The following is a 21,247-nucleotide window of genomic DNA, read 5'->3' as shown; positions in this document are numbered from 1 at the left end:
TGCAGCCAAGTGGAGGCCATGTGGCAAACTCAGGGAAGGCGCGACTCGGTGCACTAGCCTCGCTGCGTCGAGCAAGTCGACGCGGTCTCTAGTCGTGAGCCAAGCATAGAGCATATGTAACAGTGTGCAGTGTAATGGGTTGTGCTGAGAGGGTGAAGGGGAGACCTGGAAACAGTCATAGAGCAGTATTGAACATGATGTATGGGTGGTTGACTATCTTCGCTAGTATAATGGTAGAACATAACCTTGGTCCTGCGCCATCGAGACAAGAGGCAACATGGATTATTGCAAGGGTGTTCGAATGCGAGTAGAGACAGTACAAACCACTCTTTTGTTTGCATGCAACAGTGCATACTTACAGATCAGGGATGTGATGGAAAACAACAGCTATGGAGGCGGCTGCAGCTTCGCGCTTGGCCGCCGCCGCAGAGTCAAGTATATACCGTGCCTCAAGCAACAACGCATCCATCTTACGCGGTGCCATGCATTCGTCTTACCCGAGCGACGGGCCTCACCCGTCCGCATAGCATCACAATCCCTCGGGTCAAGACTGATGCAAAGTGCATGTACACTGCCAGTGAGTGAGTGCCAAGCCAGGCCCGGTGAAACACCATGGCGTGATGATGGCACCAAAGTGGCACCCATCACGATCTCAGTCTTGGCAGATATCATCACTGTCGGCAAAGGGATCCCGCCACAGCGCCGCGTCTTATCTACATCGTCTCCCGCGCCGCACTTGGCACGGTCCACCAGTCTCCGGGGCGCGATTGTCAATGCTTGCGCGATTCGGTCGGGTCGGTCGGCGCGCGTGTGGGAGGCCAGGAACGCCGCAACCGCTGCCAAGCTGCTGGCCAGGCCAGGCAGCCCGTGGTCCAGCACCGCGCCAGCACGCAGACCACGTTGCGTCTCGCCTGTACTAGCCACCTCCCCCCACTCACTCACTCAGCTCCACCCACATCTCTTGGCACAATGTCTTGGCCAAATTATCTGGAATAACGCTGCACTATCGCATCATCATGAGCTCGCTGCCCTCCTCCGAATAGCTGGAATCCAGCGCACGCCAGTCGTGACGCTGCGTGCTCTGCTCACTGGAACGTGTTGCAGCTGGCACTACGAGGCGTGCTCGGCGCCAGCGAACACGACATGGGCGGGGGAGTTGCCAGAGTGCACGCTGTTTCAGCTACCCTCGCACGCTATGATGTCGTGTTGCTCGAGTCAGTCGGAGGTGGCCGAGGGAGTTGATCGCCGGGGCATAAATGGACGAGGGAGAGGAAGCGACGCACGGCCCCACTCACCCACTCACACGCCAGGAGAAGCCACAATGTCAGCGCCTGTGCTGGTAGACACGAAGGGCTACACTGCGCCGCCGCGCGTCGACGCGGACCGCGAGTCGCTCAAGGACGACGAGAAGTCGATCGAGAGCGGCGGCGCGGGCTCGGGCACCAACGACGACAAGAACCGCACGGCCGCCGGCGACGACCGCGCAGACGACGTGCACTACGGCACGCAGGACACCAACGAGCACGGCCTGAACCTCAAGAGCCACCTCGGCAACCCGTCGGAAGAAGAAAGCATCATCCTGGAGAAATGGTACACCCCGCCGGACGCGTACGAGAACAAGCACCGCTGGGACCCGCGCTTCAAGTGGACGCCCGAGGAGGAAAAGAAGCTCACGCGCCGGCTCGACCTGCGCGTCACGTTCATCGCGTGTATCTGCTTTGCTGCACTGCAGCTCGACCGCGGCAACATCAACAATGCGCTCAGTGACGGCATGCTCAAGGACCTCAACCTGACGACGTACCACTGTGGGTTGTGTGCGGCGCTGTGCTCCTGCCACAGTGACTGACGCCACGCAGACAACATCGGCCAGACAATCTTCTACACCTCGTTCCTGTTCGCCGAGCTCCCCTCGCAGATGAGTACGTGCCCACTCCCACACGCCCGCCCCTTTCCCTGCTAACCCCAGCGCAGTCTCCAAGAAGCTCGGGTCAGACGTCTGGATCCCCATCCAGATGATGGGCTGGTCGGCCGTCGCCATCGCGCAGGTCGGCCTGACGTCCCTGCCCTCGTTCTACGTCACGCGCGCGCTCATCGGCCTCATCGAGGGCGGGTTCATCGCCGACACGATCCTGTACCTGTCCTACTACTACACTTCAGCCGAGCTCACCATCCGCCTCGCCTACTTCTGGGTCTCGCTCACGGTCACGCAGATCGTGGCTGCGTTCCTCGCTGCAGGGCTGCTGCAGCTGCGCCACATTACGCACATGGCTGGCTGGCGCTGGGTGAGTGGCTGGGGCGTGTCAGGCAGGTGACGTGTGGCTAACCACTCCCACCCAGCTCTTCGCAATTGAGGGCACAATGACCTTCCTCATCGGCGTCTTCGCCTTCTTTTACCTGCCCCCCGGGCCGACGCAGACCAGCCGCAACATGTGGGGCAAGCTGCGCGCCAAGATCCGCGGCAAGCCCAGCACCGGGTGGTTCACCGAGCGCGAGGAGAAGATCATCGTCAACAAGGTACTGCGTGACGACCCGACCAAGTCGTCGATGCACAACCGCGAGGGCTTGGGCCTCAAGGAGCTGTGGAAGTCGTTCACAGACTACGACCTTTGGCCATTGTACATCCTCGGCTTGACCACCTTCCTCGCCCCGCACACTATCGGCGCGTACTTTACCCTCTCGCTGCGCAACCTCGGCTACACGAGTGGGTCTTGGCTGCCAGTTGTGGAACGACGAGCTAACCCCCCTCGCAGCGTTCGAAACCAACATGCTCACCATCCCCATGCAGGTGCTCACCATCGCGGGCAATCTCGCGCTGGCGTACCTCGCCCGCAGGGTGAACGAGCGCATCCTCGTCTCGTCCCTCTGCCCGTCGTACCTCTTCGTGTTCCTGCTCATCACTATCTACCTCCCGACCGGCGCTAGCAAGTGGGCCCGCTGGGCCGTGCTTACGCTGGTCATGAGCTATCCTGTGAGTGGTGTCGCGACGGCACCGGAAGCCCCAGAGCACCACTAACACGCCCTAGTACCCCCATCCCATCCTCGTCTCGCTCAACTCGATGAACTCGGGCTCGGTACGCACGCGCACCGTCGCGTCATCCCTCTACAACATGTTCGTGCAGGCCTCGTCGCTCATCTCGTCCAACATCTACCAGCCCAAGGACGCGCCGTTCTACCACCGCGGCAACCGCGTGCTCCTCGGCCTCGTCGTCGTCAACCTGCTCCTGTTCTGGGCCACAAAGGGCTGGTACATCTGGCGCAACAAGCAGCGCGACAAGATTTGGAACTCGTGGACCCACGAGCAGAAGCAGCACTACCTCGAGACGACCAAGGACGAGGGTAACAAGCGTCTCGACTTTAGGTTCATCCACTAGGCGCGTCCTCGTCCTCGTCGGCTGGGGTTAGAAATCAGTGTTGTCAGATACAAATTAGATAGGGTGGATATAGTAGATGCAGAAGAGTGACATGAGATGGTTGAGCTCGTGAGCCCCGCGTACTATGCGGCCACCGGCCAGCACCAGCCACGGCGCTCACAGGATGAGCGCAAGCGCAAACCCGGCGCGCCGCGTCCGCATTTGTGTCCAAACTATGGGAAGCCGGGGTAGGATCCCCGCCGACGACCCTCAAACGAGGACTAAACTCTACACCCTCGACGGGGTGGGGGCAGGATGGGCGCCTGCCGCCGTGACTTGTGCGCGTACTTGCGTATGCTGAGTCGGTCGAGAGTGATGAATGATGGGGAACACGACGAGCCGCAGGTGCGAAGATTTATACGACGCGTCGCTGGGCGCTGGCTGGCGCACGGTGCGAGAGTCGCGTGTCTTCCACGCGGGCATTTGACCCCGCCTACATTACTTGGCTCGTCTTAGCCAAATGACGTCCAAAGACCTTATGGGCCAAGCACCCGTCACCACCACCATCACACACTCACTTCACACCACCTCGCCATGCCGCCACGACTGCTCCTCCCCGTCGCGGCCGCGTGCATCGGCAGCGCGGCGCCCCGGGCGGCGTTCGTGCTCCCGCTGTCGTCGCGCGCACTGCACGCGCTCGCGCGTCCGACGGCTGCCGCGCCGCGCGTGATGCCGACCCTCACGCGCCACCTCGCGAGCCATACCGACGACCCGAAGTACCAGCCCGGCGCCGGCAGCCGCGGCAAGCCGGCCGAGTCGACGTCCGAGCTGCTCGAGCGCCTCGAGGCCGAGGCGCGCCGCCGCGCCACCGCGGCCGACGCGCAGCGCGACCATGCTGGCCCTTTTCCACTCGGCGTCGGCGCTAGCGGCCGCAAGAAGCCGTGGAAGGCTTGGTCCGACCTCGGGGTGCGCGGGAAGAGTGAGTGCGCCGGTACGGGGGAGGGTTGTGCTGATGGTGGCAGTTGGACGCGCGTTCAGGCAGAGCGGTAACCTCGCGATCATCCTCGTCGGCGGTGGCCTGTTTGTCATCTTGACGATCGCGCTCACGACCGAGCTGTTCGCCAAGAACTCGCCGAGTGTGCTCTACTCGCAGTGCATTGACATGATCCGGGATTCTGACGCGGTGGGTTGGAGCTGCTCCTGCGGTCGACAGCTCAAGCTAACCCACACCCCAGCTCAACGGCTACCTCCTCCCACCGCTCTCGTACACTCACTCGCCGCACTCGTCGGCACCTACGCGCGGGTCCGCACCCGTCGTGCACCGCGCGGTGCGCCACCCCATCTCGGGGCGCGACCACCTGCTCATCACGTTCTGGGTGCACGGGCGGGGGCGGGACGAGCCCGAGCCGCTGTCGTGGGCGAAGAAGTGGTGGGCCAAGGCCGAGGGCTGGGCACGGCAGGGCGCGTATCTCCTCGGCGTTGCGAGCGAGCCTGTCGAGCCGGCCACGGATATCGTGCAGCCTGTCACGGCCGCCGCCGGTGCTGCCGGAGAGAGCAAGGACGCGAGCAGCCCCGGCCTGCTGGGCCGCTGGGCGTCGTCGCTCAGCTTGCGGGGTGCCGCGTCGGCTGTGCGCAGCGTGACCAAATCCGAGCCGCCGGGAACGTACAAGATCGGCGAGGTCCGCGCCGACTACGTCAAGAACGCCGCGGGGCACTTTACGCTGCTGTCGCTTGTCGTCGACGTGCCAAGCAGCCGGGCGCCGCACCCCGGCCGCGCGACAGTCTACTGGAGCCCCGAGGCGGACCGCGAGGGCCTGATCAGCCGCCATCGATGAGCGAGGAGGAGCAAGAGATGCATCACTTCTTTCGCAAAGCGTCGTGTATGGCTGCTCGTTGTGCGTGTATGGCTCGTGGAAGTAGCAGTGTTCAACGACGAAGATCCCGGAACGACGACGTGAGGCACGAGAGCTAGTAGGAATGCCGATGTCTGGGGAGGAGCCGATCGCTACTCGGCCGCTTGAAGGCGTACACTGCGAACAGGCGTTGGATGTAGCGCGACGACGGGGATATGAGCTGGGGTGGGGTCAGCTGAAGGAGGACGTCGTCTCAGCTCACATCGCGGGCGCATTCATCGCTCAGACTCTCGAGGTTCCGCCGCCGCGGTCCGGGCTCCAGACGGCTCGATATCAGGCGCCACAAGGTCGGCTGGATGACGGACGCGTGTAGCCTCCCCGCTCGGAGGAGGCGCTCCGAGCCTAGATGGTGTGGCGTCAGCGGCACGGCACGGCAGGGGACGGCACGGTTGCGGTTTCCGGGGCGACAACTCTGCGCGGGCGAGCGTCAGCGGGCGGGGCGGCTGGGCGGGGCAGGCGTCCAGAACTACACTACGACTCACCACTGCGCATGTACGCGCCGACGGGGCACCCTACTTCCTGGAAGAAGAACTCTGACGTGCTGGGTGGGGTCAGTTGGGTCTGGGTCGGTCGGCACTTACAATACGCCGGTGGCAGCTACCGTTCGGTCGAGGTTACGCGGCAGGTCGATATCGGCTGTGCGGGTCAGCTCTACCGCAGCCTACGGACACGCACAGTTCTTGGTGGCTAGGGCGTCCCGCAGCGACGAGCACCACGAAGCCACGACGGCCGAGGGCGTGCCGTCTATGCATTCCTGGAGTATTGTCAATATCCCGACGACGCGACAAACAACCGACGAAGGACATCGAGCTCTCGACTAGGATCATGAGGCCTCTCGGCTTGAGCGTCACCGCGAGCCGTTCGACCAGCTGCGGGTAGTGCGGGATGTCCATCACCATGGCCTTGACATGTATCAGGTCTGGGGTTAGTCGTGCTTGCTGGGAGGCGTACCGAACGTTCCGCCGGCCCACGGCAGGGGTTTCGTCACGTCTGGTGCGTCAGGACGGACTCCGGTTCAAACCCACCAACAGTGCGGAACTCGACGTTGCCGTGCGGAGAGTCTTGGACGCCATATGCGGACCAGTTGATGCTGGTGTCAGCTCTGTCGTGGACCGACCCACTCGACGCCGATAATGTCCGCGAAAGGGTGTTGGCGGCCCATCGCGAATGCCCAGGTGCCGGTTCCCTGTGGTCAGCTGTGTACAGATACGCGACCAGCTTACTGTGCCGACGTCTAGCACCGTACTCCGCCGCCCGGAGCGATGTACGTCCGCCAAGTGGGCCGAGATGAGCTCGTCGTGTGCCGGCGAGAGGAGGAGCGTGTGCGCCGCGTGCAGCGTGTCGAGACTGGTGTGAGTTGGGGTCGGTGGCGGGCTCACCGCTCTCGCTCGCGCTTATCGACCGTGGTGCTGCCGCTGTCGTGGTTGCTGTTGCTGTGGTCGTGGTTGCTGTTGCTGTGGTCGTGGTTACTGTTGTCGTGGTCTTGGTCATGCCGGCTCGGGCCGGCGTCCTGCTGGCCCAGCGAGTTTGGCATTGGGAGGGTGTTTGCTGCGTTCGAGTCTATGGCTGTTAGGACATGGGCTGTCCAAGTGTGAAGATTGTTGGTCCGGCCTGCCTGGTCCAGTAGTGTCAAGATGACGCCGTGGTCAGTACGACAAGACAAACAAGGCCAACTGCCAACCCTCGATGGAAGCGACGAGACGCACCCCGCCCGCCCGGCCGGTGTTTTGACCTTCCCTTCCTCAGTCTGGCTTCGCCACCGCCCGAGAATGTATGCAGGCCAAGCCCAAGCCCAAGCCGAACCGGGCGGCGTCGGGGGCCGCATGGAGAAGGCCATTCCTCGGCGCGGAGACCCAAAACATGCGCCAGGCTTGCGTTTCACGTCGCCCCGCTTCGCGATAGCGACAAGCGATATCCGTCGGCGCTGGGGGGTGGAGATCTCAACGGCGATCCGTAGGCCGCAGGGGGGCGTGGCGCGGCATCGCTCGGCACACCGTCAAGTGGAGTGGGGGGCGTGCTGGGTAGTATCGCTTCGCGGGTGCCCGTGCTGCAACGGCCGCCGCCATGCCGAGGCATGCGAAGGTAGAGAGAGGCATCGCTCACGCTGTCTGTCTGTGGTGGAGGGCGGCATGACGCTGGACACTGGAATGTAGATCGCCCGAGCCTGAGCGCGCAGATCTGGTCGCTCGCTACTCACCAGCGTTAATCAAATTGCGCGCCCCGGCATGCACACGAGTGGATGGACGCCGATGTGTGGGCCCTGATGATGGTCGTCATCGGGAGGAAGTCCGTGCAGGCGTGGTGAGCTGCGAGAGGGTGCACGGCGAGCAAGGAGCCAACCCAGGACCAGAGACAACTCAATGCATACCCAGCGGCGCCGTCAGCCGGCGCTACGCACCGTGGAGGACGCACCAAAGTCCTCCTCCCTCCTTCCTCACTGCCACACACACTCACACCGTCGTAAGCTTAAAATGATCGACGGGGCGCAACGGGCAGCCGGCCCGGAGTCTCCGATGCCGGTCTTATTCGTCTGCTTAGCTCAGTGGCAGAGCGTTGGCCTTCGGTTAGGGATTTCGGTCCCGCGATGCCTAAAACCAACGGTCGTAGGTTCGACCCCTGCAGTAGACTGTAATTCTTTTGTTTTGCATCATGGAGGCTGTTGCTCAAGTTGCAACTTGCGTTTTGGGCTCTGGCTGTGGGCGTGTCGGTCGGACGGAGGTTGGGGGTCGACTGAGACATCCCGGGGGAGGAGGGGGAAGGAGGGGGCAGAGTGAGGAGTGAGGGCCGAGGGCTGGGATGGGATGGAAAGGGCGGCTTGGAGGCGACGCCGTCGTGGTAATCGTGGTAAGAGCGCCAGTAACAAGGTTAACCTAATGCACACTGCATTCCCGGTCGTGCACTGCCAACGGGCCAGGCGGTGCAGAGTGTATTCCACAACGACGACCATGCACACATGCATCGAGGTCAGCAGACCACTCACTCGCACTCGCACCCACTCTGCACACTCGCCCTTGCCCAGGATCTGACGCCGATGCAATACGTCTGTGCGGCGTCGACATCGATCCACCACCAGGAACCCGGGCGCTCACCGTCCCCGCCACGCCGCCTCCGCATCGAGCACGACGCCCGATAAGCAATGGATGTACGTGAGTGAGCACCAGATGCACAGATGGATCAGATGCTAGACTGCCTCGTCTCCGATCCCCACGGTGCCGGTCTTGACGGAGGCGAGGCGTTACGCTGCTTCAATCTTGCGTACACACCATGACACACACCCCCATGCATTGGCTGGCTGGCGTGATGACATGCCACCCGCCCAAGGCCGGGCCCGGCGGATACGGAACAGCTGAAACGCTGCTGCTGCTGCATACTGCATGCAGCAGCAGCGCGGCGGGTCGACAAGCACACGTCGTAATAAGGTTTTAACCCTGGTCGTCTAGACGCTCTTGTCGCCGCCTGCAGCCCGAGGACGGGAGCACAGGAGCACAGCTGCTGCTACATAAGTTCATAATAGGATTTGCTAGCGGGTACCCTTTGCTTGTTATGGATGGATATGCTTATGCGGTGCTTGCCGGTCTTCCAATGGAGAAGAGACGGCGGCGTGGTAATGAATGGAATGGGCGGGGGATCAGCGCTGTCGCACACACGCCGCTCACACGGCCAATCCACACGTCAGCGAGCAGGGCACGCTGCGGCGATCTTGTCATGTCTGTCTGTCCTGCCTGCCGCAGATCGTGCGGAAGACCACCTCCTCCTGTACTTGCATGCCGCGCACCCCCCTCAAACGTGCGAGGGTAGGGGGAGTGGAGCCGCGTCGCAGCACCAGCGGCCACCCACCCCAGCCCACCACCCAGACATTCCCATGCCTCCCCTCGCTCTTCGCTTTGCCCACCCCGCGCCGACTATCACGGCAACCCAGCGACCGAGTCAGCCGGCCACCGCCTCCCTCGGCACCCTCGTGTTTCGGTCGCTCGTCGGGTCAGGATCAGGGCAGCCGCGCCGGCCGCCCTCCTGGTACCTTTAACAGTTTCCTGGTCGTCGTCGTACCCCTTGCGTAATGTTTGCCAGGCCACACTCCATCTTCGTGGGCGCTGGCCGCCAGCACGCCGCCGTCGCCGCGTCCGCGCTTCGCGGATGCGTCTGTCTGTCCCCCCACATTCTGAAACGCTGCGACTGCCGCACCCCGCGGCTGCACGCCAAGGCTGGGCCGCAAGGCTTCCTCCAGCCTGACCCGAGCTTGATGCGCAAGGCCCACCCCCCCCTCCACTTGCAGGTGACGAGAAGAGACAGACAAGCTCTGCTGCTTCCCGGGCATGGACGCGCCGCCGCCCTCGTCGCTCGTCCGTCCGTCCGAACGACGGGCCGCCAGATATAATGCCTCGTACCGGGCAGTCACTGCCCCTTCTCCATTCCTCTGCCTACTAACCACCCACCCCCCACCCCCACCAGCATGAGGCCCTCGTCCCTCCTCGTCGCGCTCGGCGCGCTCGGTGCCGTCGCTGCACGCAGCAGGTCAGAGTACGACAACCTCCGGATCGTCGACAACTTCTCCAAGCAGTTCCTCTGGCCCAACAGCAAGAAGCAGGCCGACGCCATCAACTCGACCCTCTTCTCCGAGGACGTCCACGGCACCGTCGACGCTACGACCAACTTTGACGGCCGCGAGCTCAACACGGAATACATGTTTGGCCTCTTCGGTCACCTCGACACGACGGGCCCCTCGTTCCTCGGTATCCCCAAGAACTACACTGTCACGGCGCTGCTCGTCGAGAACGACAATGTCGCCGCGTCCGTCGTCTTCGACTTTGAGTACCCCTACATCAACCGCACCTTCCCTCTCGAGCTCATCACCTTCTTCACCCTCAACGACCAGCAGCAGATCACAGAGTACACGACCACCTTCCGCCGCTGGCCGTGGGCGTCCGAGGTCATCCTCCCCCTCCAGGTACCTGCCATGGCCGAGTGGATCGGTCTCGACAAGTGGGACAACGACACGCAGGTCTGGGCCCAGTACTATGCCAACCAGACGTGTACCGGTGCCCAGAACTACTGCTACGGTGACAACAAGCAGTACGACTCGTTTGACCACTGGATGAGCCACCTCCTCGACACCAAGGAGATCGGCGACATGTGGCACCTCGGCGGCGACAACATTGCCTGCCGCTTCCTCCACGTTGGCATGCTCGAGCTCCGCCCCGAGATCCACTGCGACCACGTCGGACCATCGGGCGGCGACATGTGCATCAAGCGCGACTACTTTGAGGTCGTCACCGCCGACCACTTCCCCCACGGCTTCATCGGCCCCCTCACCCCCAACGAGGAGAACAAGCCCTACATTGGCCACATCAAGATGACGGGCAGCTCGCACGTCAACTCGGGCATCGAGATCCTCATGGAGCGCGAGAACCAGGCCAGCTGGGACACGACCCTGTATGCCGCCAACGGTGTTTACCTCTTTGTCGCCATCATCATCGCTGCCAAGCTTCTCGAGGCTATCCTTACCGCCAGGGACCCTTCCTTGGTCGAGGACTCGGACGAGCTGAGCCTCCGCCAGGAGAAGAGGAAGCACCGCACCGTGCTCGCCATCCTCACCCTGGTCATTGGCGCTATCGCCTTCATCCTCGAGTTCGCCGCCATCCCTGCAGTGTTTGGTGACGAGACCCTTGTCGCCGTCCAGCGTGTCCGCTTCGCTGCGCTCCTCATCACCACCCTTTACCTCTTCGAGCTCTCGTACGGCTTCCGCCTTCGCCCCATCGAGACCTTCTACAAGCTCGCTACCATCTTCGTGCTCACCGCGTCTGTCACCGCGTTCCAGTACTCGCTCCGCCCCATCTACCTCGTCGCGACCCTCTCGCTCCTGTTCGTCGCCACGACCAAGGGCCTCCTCTGCGCGAGCTACCTCGCCGAGTACTACGCCGAGGGCCGTGCCCACGGACTGTACAAGTGGACCTGGATCCAGATCGCCGTCTTTGACGTCTTTGGCCTCGGTCTTATCATCTACTACGCCATTGCCGGCCACGCGTTTGTGTACGTCGCGTTCCACTTTGTCTTTGACATCATCTTCTGGATCGGCGTGGCTCTCTTCGTCTACTGCGAGTTCCTCGTCTGGCAGTTTTGTTACGACCGCTGCCAGGAGCTCGCCCGCAAGGGCCATGTTGCGCTTCCTACCTCTACCTCTGAGGAGGACCTTAATGCCACTGTGGCCTAGGTTTACTCTGCATATAGACTACCCCCACTGTTAAAAGCCAGCTGAGCTGCTCATATTTGGCGTGGCACTGTAGAACAATCGTCCATAGCCAACCAACCCTTCTGCATCATAAAGTGTGAATCACTTGCTCTCTTGGCTGGCGGTGACTCCTCTCCCTGAGCTGTCACCCCCCCTTCACCGTCAACTGCAAACAAGCATACTGTAGCTCAGAGTGCGCGCAGCGTTACACCCAAAGTGTGCCCCCCTACAGAGAGTCCTTGCGGCCACTGCCATTGGGTTTGGTTCCGCGGCTGTGCTGCCACTTTGAATGACGACACTGCCCAGTCGCCAGTGACGCCAGTCGATTTCCTGCCTGGTCTCGTCCTCGATCCAAAAGTAAACCCTACCTCGAGCACTCATCATCTCTTTCAAAATCCGGGGGCTTCCTTCCTCTTGCACTCTGTACAAATGGCAAAGCGCAAGCTCCCCGCGACCACAGACTCGCAGCAACCACCACCGCGTCGCTCAAAGCGCAATGTCGCACCAGGGCCCACAGCACCTCCACCTCGCGCCCCTCCCGCCCCCGCCCCCAAGCCTCCGACACGTGACGGCTTTGAACAATGGCACATGAGAGAGCTAGGTTTTGGCGCAGATGTCTACTACCACCCTTCGGTACGTCCCCCGCCGCCAGCTCGCCTGAGCAGCGCGCATTCTTTTCTGACCAAGACAAGTTCATCGCCGAGGACGACGCGGTGCAGTGGTACCACGAGCTCGCGGCCCTTGACACCTGTAGGTTGTGTGGTGCAAGCTCGGGCTAACGCGTCCAGGGTGTAAGTATCCTCGCCTGCTGTCCTTTCGTCCACACCCCCTCTTCATCGACTCACGCATACACAGACAACCCCAGGATCACAGTCTACGGCAAGACCATCACGCAGTCGCGCGCAGTGGCAGTGTACGCGACGACCCCAGGCACGAGCTTCAAGTACTCTGGGGCCGAGATCGACGTGCACTACCCCCTTCCTCCCGCGCTGCGCGCCATGGCCAGTCGCGTAGAGGACGCCCTCGGCGTGCAGTTCAACCACGTCATGCTCAACCGCTACGACGACGGCAGCGTATACATTGGGTATGTGGGTTCTCGGCGGCCTTGTTCACCCATCACCGCTGACTGTGGCGTCTGTGCTGTCCAGGCGTCACTCGGACACGCGCGACAATGTCGTCATTGCCAGCTTGAGCGTCGGTGCCGAGCGGACGTTTGTCATGACGCCTCGCTTGCCACCCAAGGCAAGTGCTATTGTCGTTCCACCGGAGCGCAGTGCCGAGCTGGCGAAGCGCGAGACGAGGCGCTGGCTGTGAGTCAAAGGCGGTGGTCGTGAGTTTATCTGACATGCTCAGCCTCGCCAATGGCAGTCTCCTCGTCATGCAGGGTAGGTGTGTTCGTGAGGTATGGCCTCTGACAGCAGGGATGACGCAGGACTTTTGGAAGGTGAGCAGCTGTGGGCCATCAGGGTTGCCACTGACACGCCCGCAGCATGAGATCCCGAAAGAACCAAAAGTCAAACACGGTCGAATTAGCCTCACATTCCGGCAGCTGGCATAGCAACAGCATCGGGACGATACATTGGTTGTACAAAGGGCTACATAATAACTGTACGGAATACTACAGACTCGACAAAGGCTGATCACCACAAAGACCGATCATCCGGCGGGGCGCGCGATGGGTGCGAAGCACGGACAGGTGCCCCGCTTGACTCGACCAAACTGCGCCACTCGCGGTCCAACCTCCACCCACCGATCAATTTGCCACCCATCATGATTTCTCGCGCTCGGTGTCGTTCTACTCTGCCTTTTTCTTGCCGCGACGCGCAGCAGCTGCCGGCTTGCCCGCAGCACGCCCACGGTACACGGCAAACCCAACCGCAAGCACGACGAGCAAGAGGATGTTGGCTATGGAGGCGTCAGCGATCGTGGCACCACCATGGTACCAGCCGTCACACCTACAGATGACAAAGTTGACCGACGCGCCGAGGAAGCCGGCAAAGCTCTCAAGCGTGTCCCACAAGAGGACGACGAGGCCGCGGACAAACGTGTAGACGACGCCCCAAGCCGACGAGACAATGGCGAATGCGCTCTCACCCACGCCCTGGAGAGTGTCTTGTGAGCGAGGCACAAGTCAAGTGACGACGCCACCTACCTGTACGGTGTGAACAAGACCCATGAAGAGAGCTTGAGTGTCAGACATTGTAAGTTTGTGTGGCTGTGTGAGGAAGAGTGCAATGTACAAGTCGCTGATTCATGCCAGGTTGTTGTTATCCCCAACGAGAATGGAGCAGCAGAGGACTGCTGGCATGTTGACGTCGGCGTCAGTGTCTGGTGCTCTTGCGCGCTTTCTGCTCTTGCCGCCTGCTGCCTTGGAGGTTTTGCAGCAAGTTGGGTGGCAAATGGAATGCCCTCCCCTGCGCCACACCAAGTTTGGCAGAGTGACGGGATCAAATTTTGAGTGCAGGGCGAAACGGCCGAGGGTGATTCGACTGGCGACTCCACCCTGACCAAAGTCTCCAAAGGGGAGGAGAGAGGATTCTTCTGCCAGGCTTGCCCGCCGCCCCCTTCCTTGCTCGCTCTCGCCTTTGCCTTGCCTTGAAATCGATCACACAACCCTGCAGCGGCCCCTGTCGACTCAAACGAAAACACAGTGTGCATATTTGATCCCGCTAATGCTCGACTTGGTTGTTGTTTTGGTTTGCTGGCGGTGAGATGCCTAATGCAGTCTAGTTGGTGGGTTTGTGTGTCAGTCGACGCCCGTCCAACGTCGCTGCTGGCTGGCTGGCTGGCTACCTGCCTGGGTCGTCCCCCCCTTTGCTGCTCGCGCGGAACACTTGTCGACACACCCACCCACCTCCCTCTTCCTTCAATGGTCGTCCTCTACCTAGCAGCATCACTTTTCACCTCGACTCCTCCCCCTTCCCTTCTTACCTACAACCGTCGCCTATAGTTTCTACTTCTACCACTTCCTCACCGTCCTTTTCGAGCACCCGGTCACTCTGCAATCTTCACAGCGACACCCAACCACCAACAATTGTGCCCCCGTCGCCGCCGCCGCCATCGACGAGTCGCTACAATACACCCCCCATCCCCACTGATTCCACCTCACCCGCCCTCCCACATCCAACTCTTCACACTGTCTTCTCAAACCTGTAGCGCCGTCGACAGACTGCGCATCCTGCCCACCACGCCATCATGATGCCGCAGGGGCCGCAAGGCCGCCAGCCCCCGCCGCATTTGCCGTTAAAACCTTCGGCGGCGGCGACACACGAGGCAGGCAGCGGCAGCGGCGCGCGCGCACGCGAACTAGAGGCCGTCCCTGCCCATGGGCCTCGCGACCGTGACCGCGACCGTGATCCACGCGACAGCCGCAGCGGACCAGGCTTTTGGCCTCCAGAAGTGAGTTTGAGACGCGAGATGGGGCGTGAACATGGGTTCGAGGGCTTTTGGTCGTTTGCTGACACGACTGCTTTGTCAACCCATCCTCGACCGCCTTGTTCATACCATCCTTGTTCTACGCGTGCTCTTGCCCCTCGTCCCTTCCCCCTCGACCCCTTCCCCCGCCATCTGTCTCATGTACAGGCCCATGGACGACCGTGGCCTCCCCGTCAACCCCGAGGTGGATCGTTCCGTCCATCTGGTCCTAATGGGCGGCCGCGCAGCCCATCCCCACCGCGACGAGAACGAGACCGAGACTTTGACCGCGACCGCGACTGGGAGAGGGATCGTGATCGCGATTGGGACCGGGAACGTGATCGTGAATGGGGGTTTGACCGACGTGGACCACCACCCGGCCCACCAGGCCGTGGTCCTCCCCCTCGAGACCGTCCTCCCTTTGACCGTGAACGGGAACGCGAGGACCGCCGTTTCCGAGACAGTGATCGCTACCGCGACCGCGACGACTGGAAGTGGGTTTTGGTACCAGTTGCGTCTTCTAACCGTAGCAGCGGCCCGCGGTCTCCTCGACTGAGCCCTTTGCCACCACGGGATCGAGGCCGGCCCATCTCCCCACCGCCGCCTCCAGGATGGAGGGGAAATGGCCACCGTGGCCCTCCTTCAAGGGAAGAAGGCCGACCAGTTCCAGGACCTGGCCCCTCGACAATGGCAGCAAGGTCACCACCTCGCGCCCCTCGCTCAATGCGAGGATCATCATCTCCTACTGCTGACCCAAATGCTCTCCCTGCTCGACGAAGCCCCGGCCAGAATGCTAGCGACTTGGAAGAAGGCGAGGTCTTATCTCCGGTTCGTCCTCTTCGTTGGCCGCCACCCGATGGACGCGACCGTGACCGTGAACGCGACCGTGAACGAGATCGCGACCTGCGTGAACGTGAACTCCGCGAGCGTGAGCTCCGTGACCGGGATCGCGACCGCGACAGGGAAAGGGACCGCCGATGGCCTTCACCTGGTCGTGAGCGTGAGCGTGATCGCGACAGGGAATGGGGCCCTCCTCGCAGAGAATGGGGTCCCGGCAGACCGCGTCCCGGTTCCAGACAACGCAGTCCGTCACCGCCGCCGTTCAGTGGCCGCCCGATGGATGACGGCTGGGGCTCTCGTCGCGTAAGGGCAACTTCATCGCCTACTCAGTCTCGACGTGGTGGCTCGGCTGGTCCCAACGATGCTCGGTCCTCTCGGCCATACTCGCCCGCGGCCGATTCAGTGGCGTCGGCGTCACGTCCTCGCTCACCAGCATCACGAACTCGAACTCCCCCGACCGGCTTCCCAGACAGCAGATTCCACGGAAGAGAGGAGCAAGACCGCAAGCCGTCAATACCTCGCAGCGAGGCCAGTGAGGGCCCCACCGAGGCGGATCGCCAAGCGCCCACGGATGATTCTGCAACGGCTCGAGCACAAGACGTCAAGCCTCAGGCGTCGAGTCCACTGAAGAACGGGCCAACGTCGGTTGAGCGATCCTTGTCTCCTTCTACTGGGACTGGGGCTCTGGGCCTCAGTACCGGCGAGGAGGCGGAGACCGCACCTGTCGAAGAGCCTGTGGTTGCAATCTCGACTGTTGAAGAGTCCTCTTCAACTGAAGATGCGCCAGAATCGACTGCGGCTGAGCCCCAAGAAGCCGACGAAGGGACGAACGAGCTTGTTCAAAGTGCCGCCGTTCCAGAAGCGCTGGAAGTTGAGGTTGAGCCGGTCCCGGAACTGGCCAAGGAACCAACCCTTCCGCCCGCTCCCGAAGCTTCTTCTGCTACCAAAGAAGAAGCAACGAGCGCCGTAACGGAGCACACAACAGCGCGCACAGTGACGCCGGAGCCGGTGGTGGAAACAACTGCTGCACGCCCAACGACGCCGGAGGCAGCTGCGATTGAGGCTGAACCGGAGCAGGAAGGCGAGCCCGTTGTGGAGGATGCCATCGAAGCGTCGAAGTCGGCCGAACCCAAGGCCGTCGAGCTGCCGAGGCCTGTCGAGGTGACCAAGCCGATCACACCGCCCTCTCCTGTGGACCTGCCGGCCGAGCCGATCGCGGTCGACGCTCCCGTGGAGGAGCCAACTGCTGCCACCACACAGTCGGCTCCCACAGTGGAAGAGCCAGCCCCCGAACCCGCCGTCGCTGAGGCCACGTTACCGAAGGTTGAGGAGACGACTCCAGAGGTTGTGACGCAGCCTGCTGCCCCTGTCGCCGAAGTCGTTTCCGAGCCGTCCGCACCTGAGCCAAAGGTCGATGTCGACAACGATGTGGAGATGGCCGACGCCGAGGCTGCCACCGCCCTCCCCGCGCCAACTGTGGAGACTGTGGCAAAGCCAGACGCCCAGACGCAGGCTTCCGAGGACGTGGAGATGGCCGATGCGGTTGCCGAAAAGCAGCCTGCTCCGACTATCAGCTTGGATGAGCCCAAGACTTCTACCGATCTCCCCACGGCACCTGCATCGGAAGCTGGAGCAAGTCGGAAACCATCTGTGGACAATGGTGGTATCACCTTCGACGACTCTCCGGCCCTGTCGCCTCAGTCGCCTGTCACTACCGTGCTCCGCGAACGCCGAACAGTTGATCGCCCAAGCCGCACCAGGGCTCTACGACAACCGAGACTTGGCACCAAGCTCAAGTCGGATTCTGCTCGAGCGACTCCGGATGCGCCACCCACACCGCGAGAAGCCGATGACGAGGCAATGCCACCACCTTCGGACGCTCCAGACGGCGACGAGGAAGTCGAGGTCATGGAAATCGACGAACGCGAGGCGGTTCTGGTTGCTGGTGTCAAGGCGGCTCTCGGCAAGCCCGCTAGCTGTGAGAAGACTGTCGAGGATATTCTCTCCTGGAACCAAGAAGCTGCGCCGACCGAGAGCTCACGTGTACCCAAGGTTGGCAACTTCCATGCCGACCAGCTCATCGCCGACATTGTGCGACCTATGGCTGCGGAGCAAGCCCCAACCGCCAATATCGTGGCAAGGGTTGTGGTCCGTGAGAACCACGAGCTCAAGGAGAAGGTCACTTATCTGCAAGAAGAGTACCTTGAGCTCGACCAGCTTTGGGCGGAACACCGCGAAATGCTCGACAAGACCATGGAGAAGCGAGGACCACCACCAGCCGACCTGTATGCTGTTCCCGGTAGTGTGCTACCGCCGCCCACTCCTGGTATTGTGCCGGCAACGCCAATTGCAGAGGAGCCATCCTACAGTGGGCGCTCTAACCGACGCCGTGGTGTGGGTGATGCGGTTGCCACTGAAGCCGAGTATCAGGCCATCCTGGCCGGTCTTGCCGACAGCGCAGCCAAGGACCCAACGCACCGTGCCACCAAGACGGCAGCTACGATCCCCGACATGATTCTCGACAAGGAGCGCGACTTTAGGTACGAAGACGAGAACAACCGCGTCGATGACCCGCTTGCCTTCTACAACTTTGCCGGCAACGCCGAAGCCATCTGGACTGAAGAGGAGCGGGAAAAGTTCCTCAGAAGATACCTTCAGTATCCAAAGCTGTTTGGAAAGATTGCCGAAGGCCTGCCCAACAAGACTGCTGGAGACTGCGTGCTCTACTATTACCGCACCAAGTACGAAAACGACTACAAGACGCTTCTTGCTACAAGACGCGGCGCCAAGGCTAGAAGAGCCGCGGTTGCAAAGAAGAAGAGTTCTGCTCTCATGGCCGATCTGGAACGCAACAAGCAGTCGACACCGACTCCAAAGGGCAGCCGAAACCGCGACCGTGAGGGCTCTGCGTCGACCACTGCGACGCAACAGGGTGGCGGCCGAAACAAGCGTGCTCGTCAGGGTTCTGATATGCCTGCAACCCCTGGTGCTGATGCGCCTGCGCGTAAACGTCGGCCCGAGGGAGAACCAGATGTCGAGAGCGCGACGCCTTCCAGAGCCGAATCGGAGGCACCATCAACCGCCAGCAAGACCAAGTCGCGTAGTGGTGGCGACAAGTCGCGAGCCAAGGGAACGAAGCGAGCGCGCGTCAACAAGGATGCGGTAGAGAACCCAGCTCCGACAGAGGCTGTCGAGGTGGCTCCTGTCCCTCAATCGCCTGTTGTCCAGCCCACCACTGCTCCAGTTGTCGTCCAGGAGGTGGCCCCGCCGCCCGTTGCGGTCACGGATTCGAGCTCGGCAACCCAGGTTGTGGATCCCGCTACGGGCCTTGTCGTCGACGCTGTCCCCCTTCTTCCACCCGTCAAGCGCGCCAGACGCAAAAAGGTCGTCGAACCGGTTGATCCCAACGCACCTCCCCCGGACCCGAACGCGCCACCTCCCCCACCTGGTGAAGGTGGCAAGCCTAGACGAACGACTACCAATTCATACTGGTCTGTTGCTGAGAAGCAGAAGTTCCCCGAGCTTGTGCGCGAGCATGGTGCCGACTTTAGGGCTATCGCCGACAAGTTAGGCAACACCAAGACTGTCATTCAGGTCAGAAACCACTACAACCAGACTGTCGACGCCATGAGAGCCAGCGGTATTGTTCTCCCAGCATCCACGCAAGTCGGCGTCCAGCCGGTCAAGGTCAATGGCGTTGAGGCTGCCAGAGAGACCAAGCCTGTTATCCCCACTCCCACTCCGTCGACCGAACAGCAGCAGCAGCCTCCTCCTACCCAGCAACAACAGCAGCAGCCGCAGCAAGGCTACCCGGGACGATACCCTCCTCCACCGGGCTACGACTCTTTCCCTCCTGGGCCTCGCAGAACTTCGCACGAGTACCCCGAGCCGCGTCGCGACTCGTTCCCAACCGAACCCCGCATGGCCGTGTTCCCGCCCAGCCCGCCTCACCACTCAGCACGAGTACCCTCTCCACCTGCTCCCGTTTCGAGATCTGGTGGCATGCGCATCTCGGCCTTGTTGAACGACGACCCGCCCAAGGACACGAAGCCGTTCGACACAGCGTCTGTTGTGTCAGATGGTACCGTTGACGAGTTTGACGGCCCGGCTCAGCGTCGCCCCTCGCCGCTGCCGGCTGGGGCTTATGGCTCTTACGAGCAGCACCCACGCCGACCAGCGTTTGAAGACCGCCCGCCCTCGTTTGAACGTGGCCGATCTTATGACGACCGCCACCCGTCGTTTGAGCGTGGAAGGTCGTTTGAACGAGACCACCACGGATCATACGAACGAGGCAGATCGTTTGAGCGGCGACCGTCATTTGACCACGTCGACGAGCGATACCAGCGCCAGTATGGTTACCCCCCTTCGTCGACCCCTGGTACTCGCCACTGGCAACAACGTGAAGGACCGCCTCCTCCTGGCGCCTACTACCCCCCACCCCACTCCTCGGCGGCGCCTGCGCCCAGTGCTCGAGGCGGACCTCACTGGGATCCCGCTGGTATGCCGTCTCTCGGTGTCTTCCCTCCCAACGGATCAGGGCACCCTCCAGGTGCTCCTATCCACGTGCACTCTGGGGCACCACCTCGCCCTGGCGACTATGGTCGCCAGAGTGACTGGCGGCCGTACTTGCACGCTCCGAACGGCACGGCGGCCGGCGGCCACGAAGCACCGACGGCGCGCGGGTTGTCGCCGTCTCGAGGCTATGCCCACCGGGGCAGCGGTTCACATGATCACCCTGCGCAGCGATAGCAAGCGCGCCGAGCGAGCAAGGCGCCGAGATGATGTGTGCCACGTGATTGGCACGAGGGTGTTAGAGAGTGTAGCCATTGGGACAAGGTGTGGTGTCGTAAATGTGGAGCAACGTAACCTGTAGCCCGTACCTTTTTCTCCCACCTCTGGCAATGTACACTATTAGTTGATACAGACGGGGAGGGGTGTTGTTGGCGGTCGATGGCGCGTCTGGCTGGCTGGCGTCTGGGGACGTGGTCGGTCGGTCGCTGGGCGCGTTGTCGGTCGGGTGTAATCAACTAGCAATGACGTTTTCGGGGTGCTAAATCGGGGTTTCCCAAGTGACGTCAAGGACAAGACCAACCAACAAGACACTACATGAATGATCCACACCACCCCACACGAGTAAACGCCGCTGTCGGCAGTCGTCTATGCTTGCTTTGCCTACTCGAGCTCGCTCCAACTTGCCCCATGCTCCGCAGCCCGCAGCGCAGAACCTGCCCAGCACGCGCCAAGCATTTGCCATTTCGTGGTGGCCCAGTGGCAATAATAGTATCAGCCAGATCCTACGCGGAAATGGTACTGCTGTCTGGGAAATACAAACCACTAGGCGGGTGGACGGCGCTCCACTCTGTTGGGCGGGCGGTGTAGGCGCTGGTGCTGCGACAACGACGACGGCGACGACGAAGAGAGCGACGACAGTTTGCTGCGGAGCAACTACCACCCACGATGGCATGGCCACTGATACATGCATGAGTGGACGATGGTACAGTCCG

At 61.9% G+C, this 21,247-nt stretch overlaps 6 protein-coding genes and 1 non-coding gene across 10 annotated transcripts; 5 read left to right on the top strand and 2 right to left on the bottom strand.

Moving 5' to 3' along the window:
- Positions 1–1,321: 1,321 nt before the first annotated feature.
- On the top strand, positions 1,322–3,371 carry YIL166C_1 (putative transporter; the record flags this gene model as incomplete). Its single annotated transcript, XM_062766711.1, has 6 exons — positions 1,322–1,805; positions 1,857–1,919; positions 1,972–2,282; positions 2,338–2,701; positions 2,751–2,968; positions 3,024–3,371. 6 exons carry the CDS (start codon positions 1,322–1,324, stop codon positions 3,369–3,371), a joined length of 1,788 nt encoding a protein of 595 aa, XP_062622695.1.
- Positions 3,372–3,917: 546 nt separating this feature from the next.
- LOC62_01G000287 (uncharacterized protein) lies at positions 3,918–5,346 on the top strand. Its single transcript, XM_062766710.1, has 3 exons — positions 3,918–4,329; positions 4,373–4,533; positions 4,586–5,346. Exons 1-3 carry the CDS (start codon positions 3,945–3,947, stop codon positions 5,183–5,185), a joined length of 1,146 nt encoding a protein of 381 aa, XP_062622694.1. The 5' UTR covers positions 3,918–3,944; the 3' UTR covers positions 5,186–5,346.
- laeA_0 (Secondary metabolism regulator laeA) lies at positions 5,319–6,797 on the bottom strand (the record flags this gene model as incomplete). The annotated part of the gene is made up of 10 exons (XM_062766709.1): positions 5,319–5,423; positions 5,466–5,605; positions 5,746–5,804; positions 5,845–5,899; positions 5,939–6,017; positions 6,061–6,182; positions 6,289–6,353; positions 6,385–6,449; positions 6,487–6,610; positions 6,643–6,797. The coding sequence occupies 10 exons, from the start codon at positions 6,795–6,797 to the stop codon at positions 5,319–5,321; spliced, it is 969 nt and encodes a 322-aa protein (XP_062622693.1).
- Positions 6,798–7,791: 994 nt separating this feature from the next.
- Positions 7,792–7,891, top strand: LOC62_01G000285. Its single transcript has 2 exons — positions 7,792–7,827; positions 7,856–7,891. It is a non-coding gene; the product is annotated as a tRNA-Arg (tRNA).
- A 1,822-nt stretch (positions 7,892–9,713) lies between these two features.
- LOC62_01G000284 (uncharacterized protein) lies at positions 9,714–11,471 on the top strand (the record flags this gene model as incomplete). The annotated part of the gene is made up of 1 exon (XM_062766708.1): positions 9,714–11,471. One exon carries the CDS (start codon positions 9,714–9,716, stop codon positions 11,469–11,471), a length of 1,758 nt encoding a protein of 585 aa, XP_062622692.1.
- Positions 11,472–11,918: 447 nt separating this feature from the next.
- On the top strand, positions 11,919–20,668 carry SPAC22E12.19 (the record flags this gene model as incomplete). 4 transcript variants are annotated; one of them, XM_062766704.1, is made up of 12 exons in its annotated part: positions 11,919–12,122; positions 12,182–12,248; positions 12,278–12,280; positions 12,345–12,573; positions 12,638–12,799; positions 12,843–12,874; positions 12,911–12,933; positions 12,979–13,394; positions 13,449–13,690; positions 13,750–14,888; positions 15,072–15,397; positions 15,437–20,668. In XM_062766704.1, 8 exons carry the CDS (start codon positions 11,919–11,921, stop codon positions 13,045–13,047), a joined length of 789 nt encoding a protein of 262 aa, XP_062622691.1. The 4 variants fall into 4 exon arrangements, with proteins under 4 accessions (XP_062622691.1, XP_062622688.1, XP_062622689.1 ...); XM_062766705.1 differs by lacking the exon at positions 12,278–12,280 and having other exon boundaries at positions 12,066–12,122; positions 12,182–12,244; XM_062766706.1 differs by lacking the exons at positions 11,919–12,122; positions 12,182–12,248; positions 12,278–12,280; ... (2 more) ...; positions 12,843–12,874; positions 12,911–12,933 and having other exon boundaries at positions 13,372–13,690.
- Positions 13,285–13,689, bottom strand: LOC62_01G000282 (uncharacterized protein; the record flags this gene model as incomplete). Its single annotated transcript, XM_062766703.1, has 2 exons — positions 13,285–13,590; positions 13,642–13,689. The coding sequence occupies 2 exons, from the start codon at positions 13,687–13,689 to the stop codon at positions 13,285–13,287; spliced, it is 354 nt and encodes a 117-aa protein (XP_062622690.1).
- Positions 20,669–21,247: the final 579 nt, after the last annotated feature.

Source organism: Vanrija pseudolonga, chromosome 1 (assembly GCF_020906515.1).
Source record: "Vanrija pseudolonga chromosome 1, complete sequence".
NCBI classification, from domain to species: domain Eukaryota; kingdom Fungi; phylum Basidiomycota; class Tremellomycetes; order Trichosporonales; family Trichosporonaceae; genus Vanrija; species Vanrija pseudolonga.
The sequence above is the reverse complement of the archived record's forward strand: the minus strand, read 5'-3'. Positions and strand labels throughout refer to the sequence as shown.

Bases quoted from the DNA above. Each gene is read 5' to 3' on its own strand.
- LOC62_01G000287 (XM_062766710.1), top strand. From the start codon at position 3,945: ATGCCGCCACGACTGCTCCTCCCCGTCGCGGCCGCGTGCATCGGCAGC. The intron at 4,330-4,372 runs GTGAGTGCGCCG...TGATGGTGGCAG, and splicing joins CCTCGGGGTGCGCGGGAAGA to TTGGACGCGCGTTCAGGCAG. The intron at 4,534-4,585 runs GTGGGTTGGAGC...CCCACACCCCAG, and splicing joins TGATCCGGGATTCTGACGCG to CTCAACGGCTACCTCCTCCC.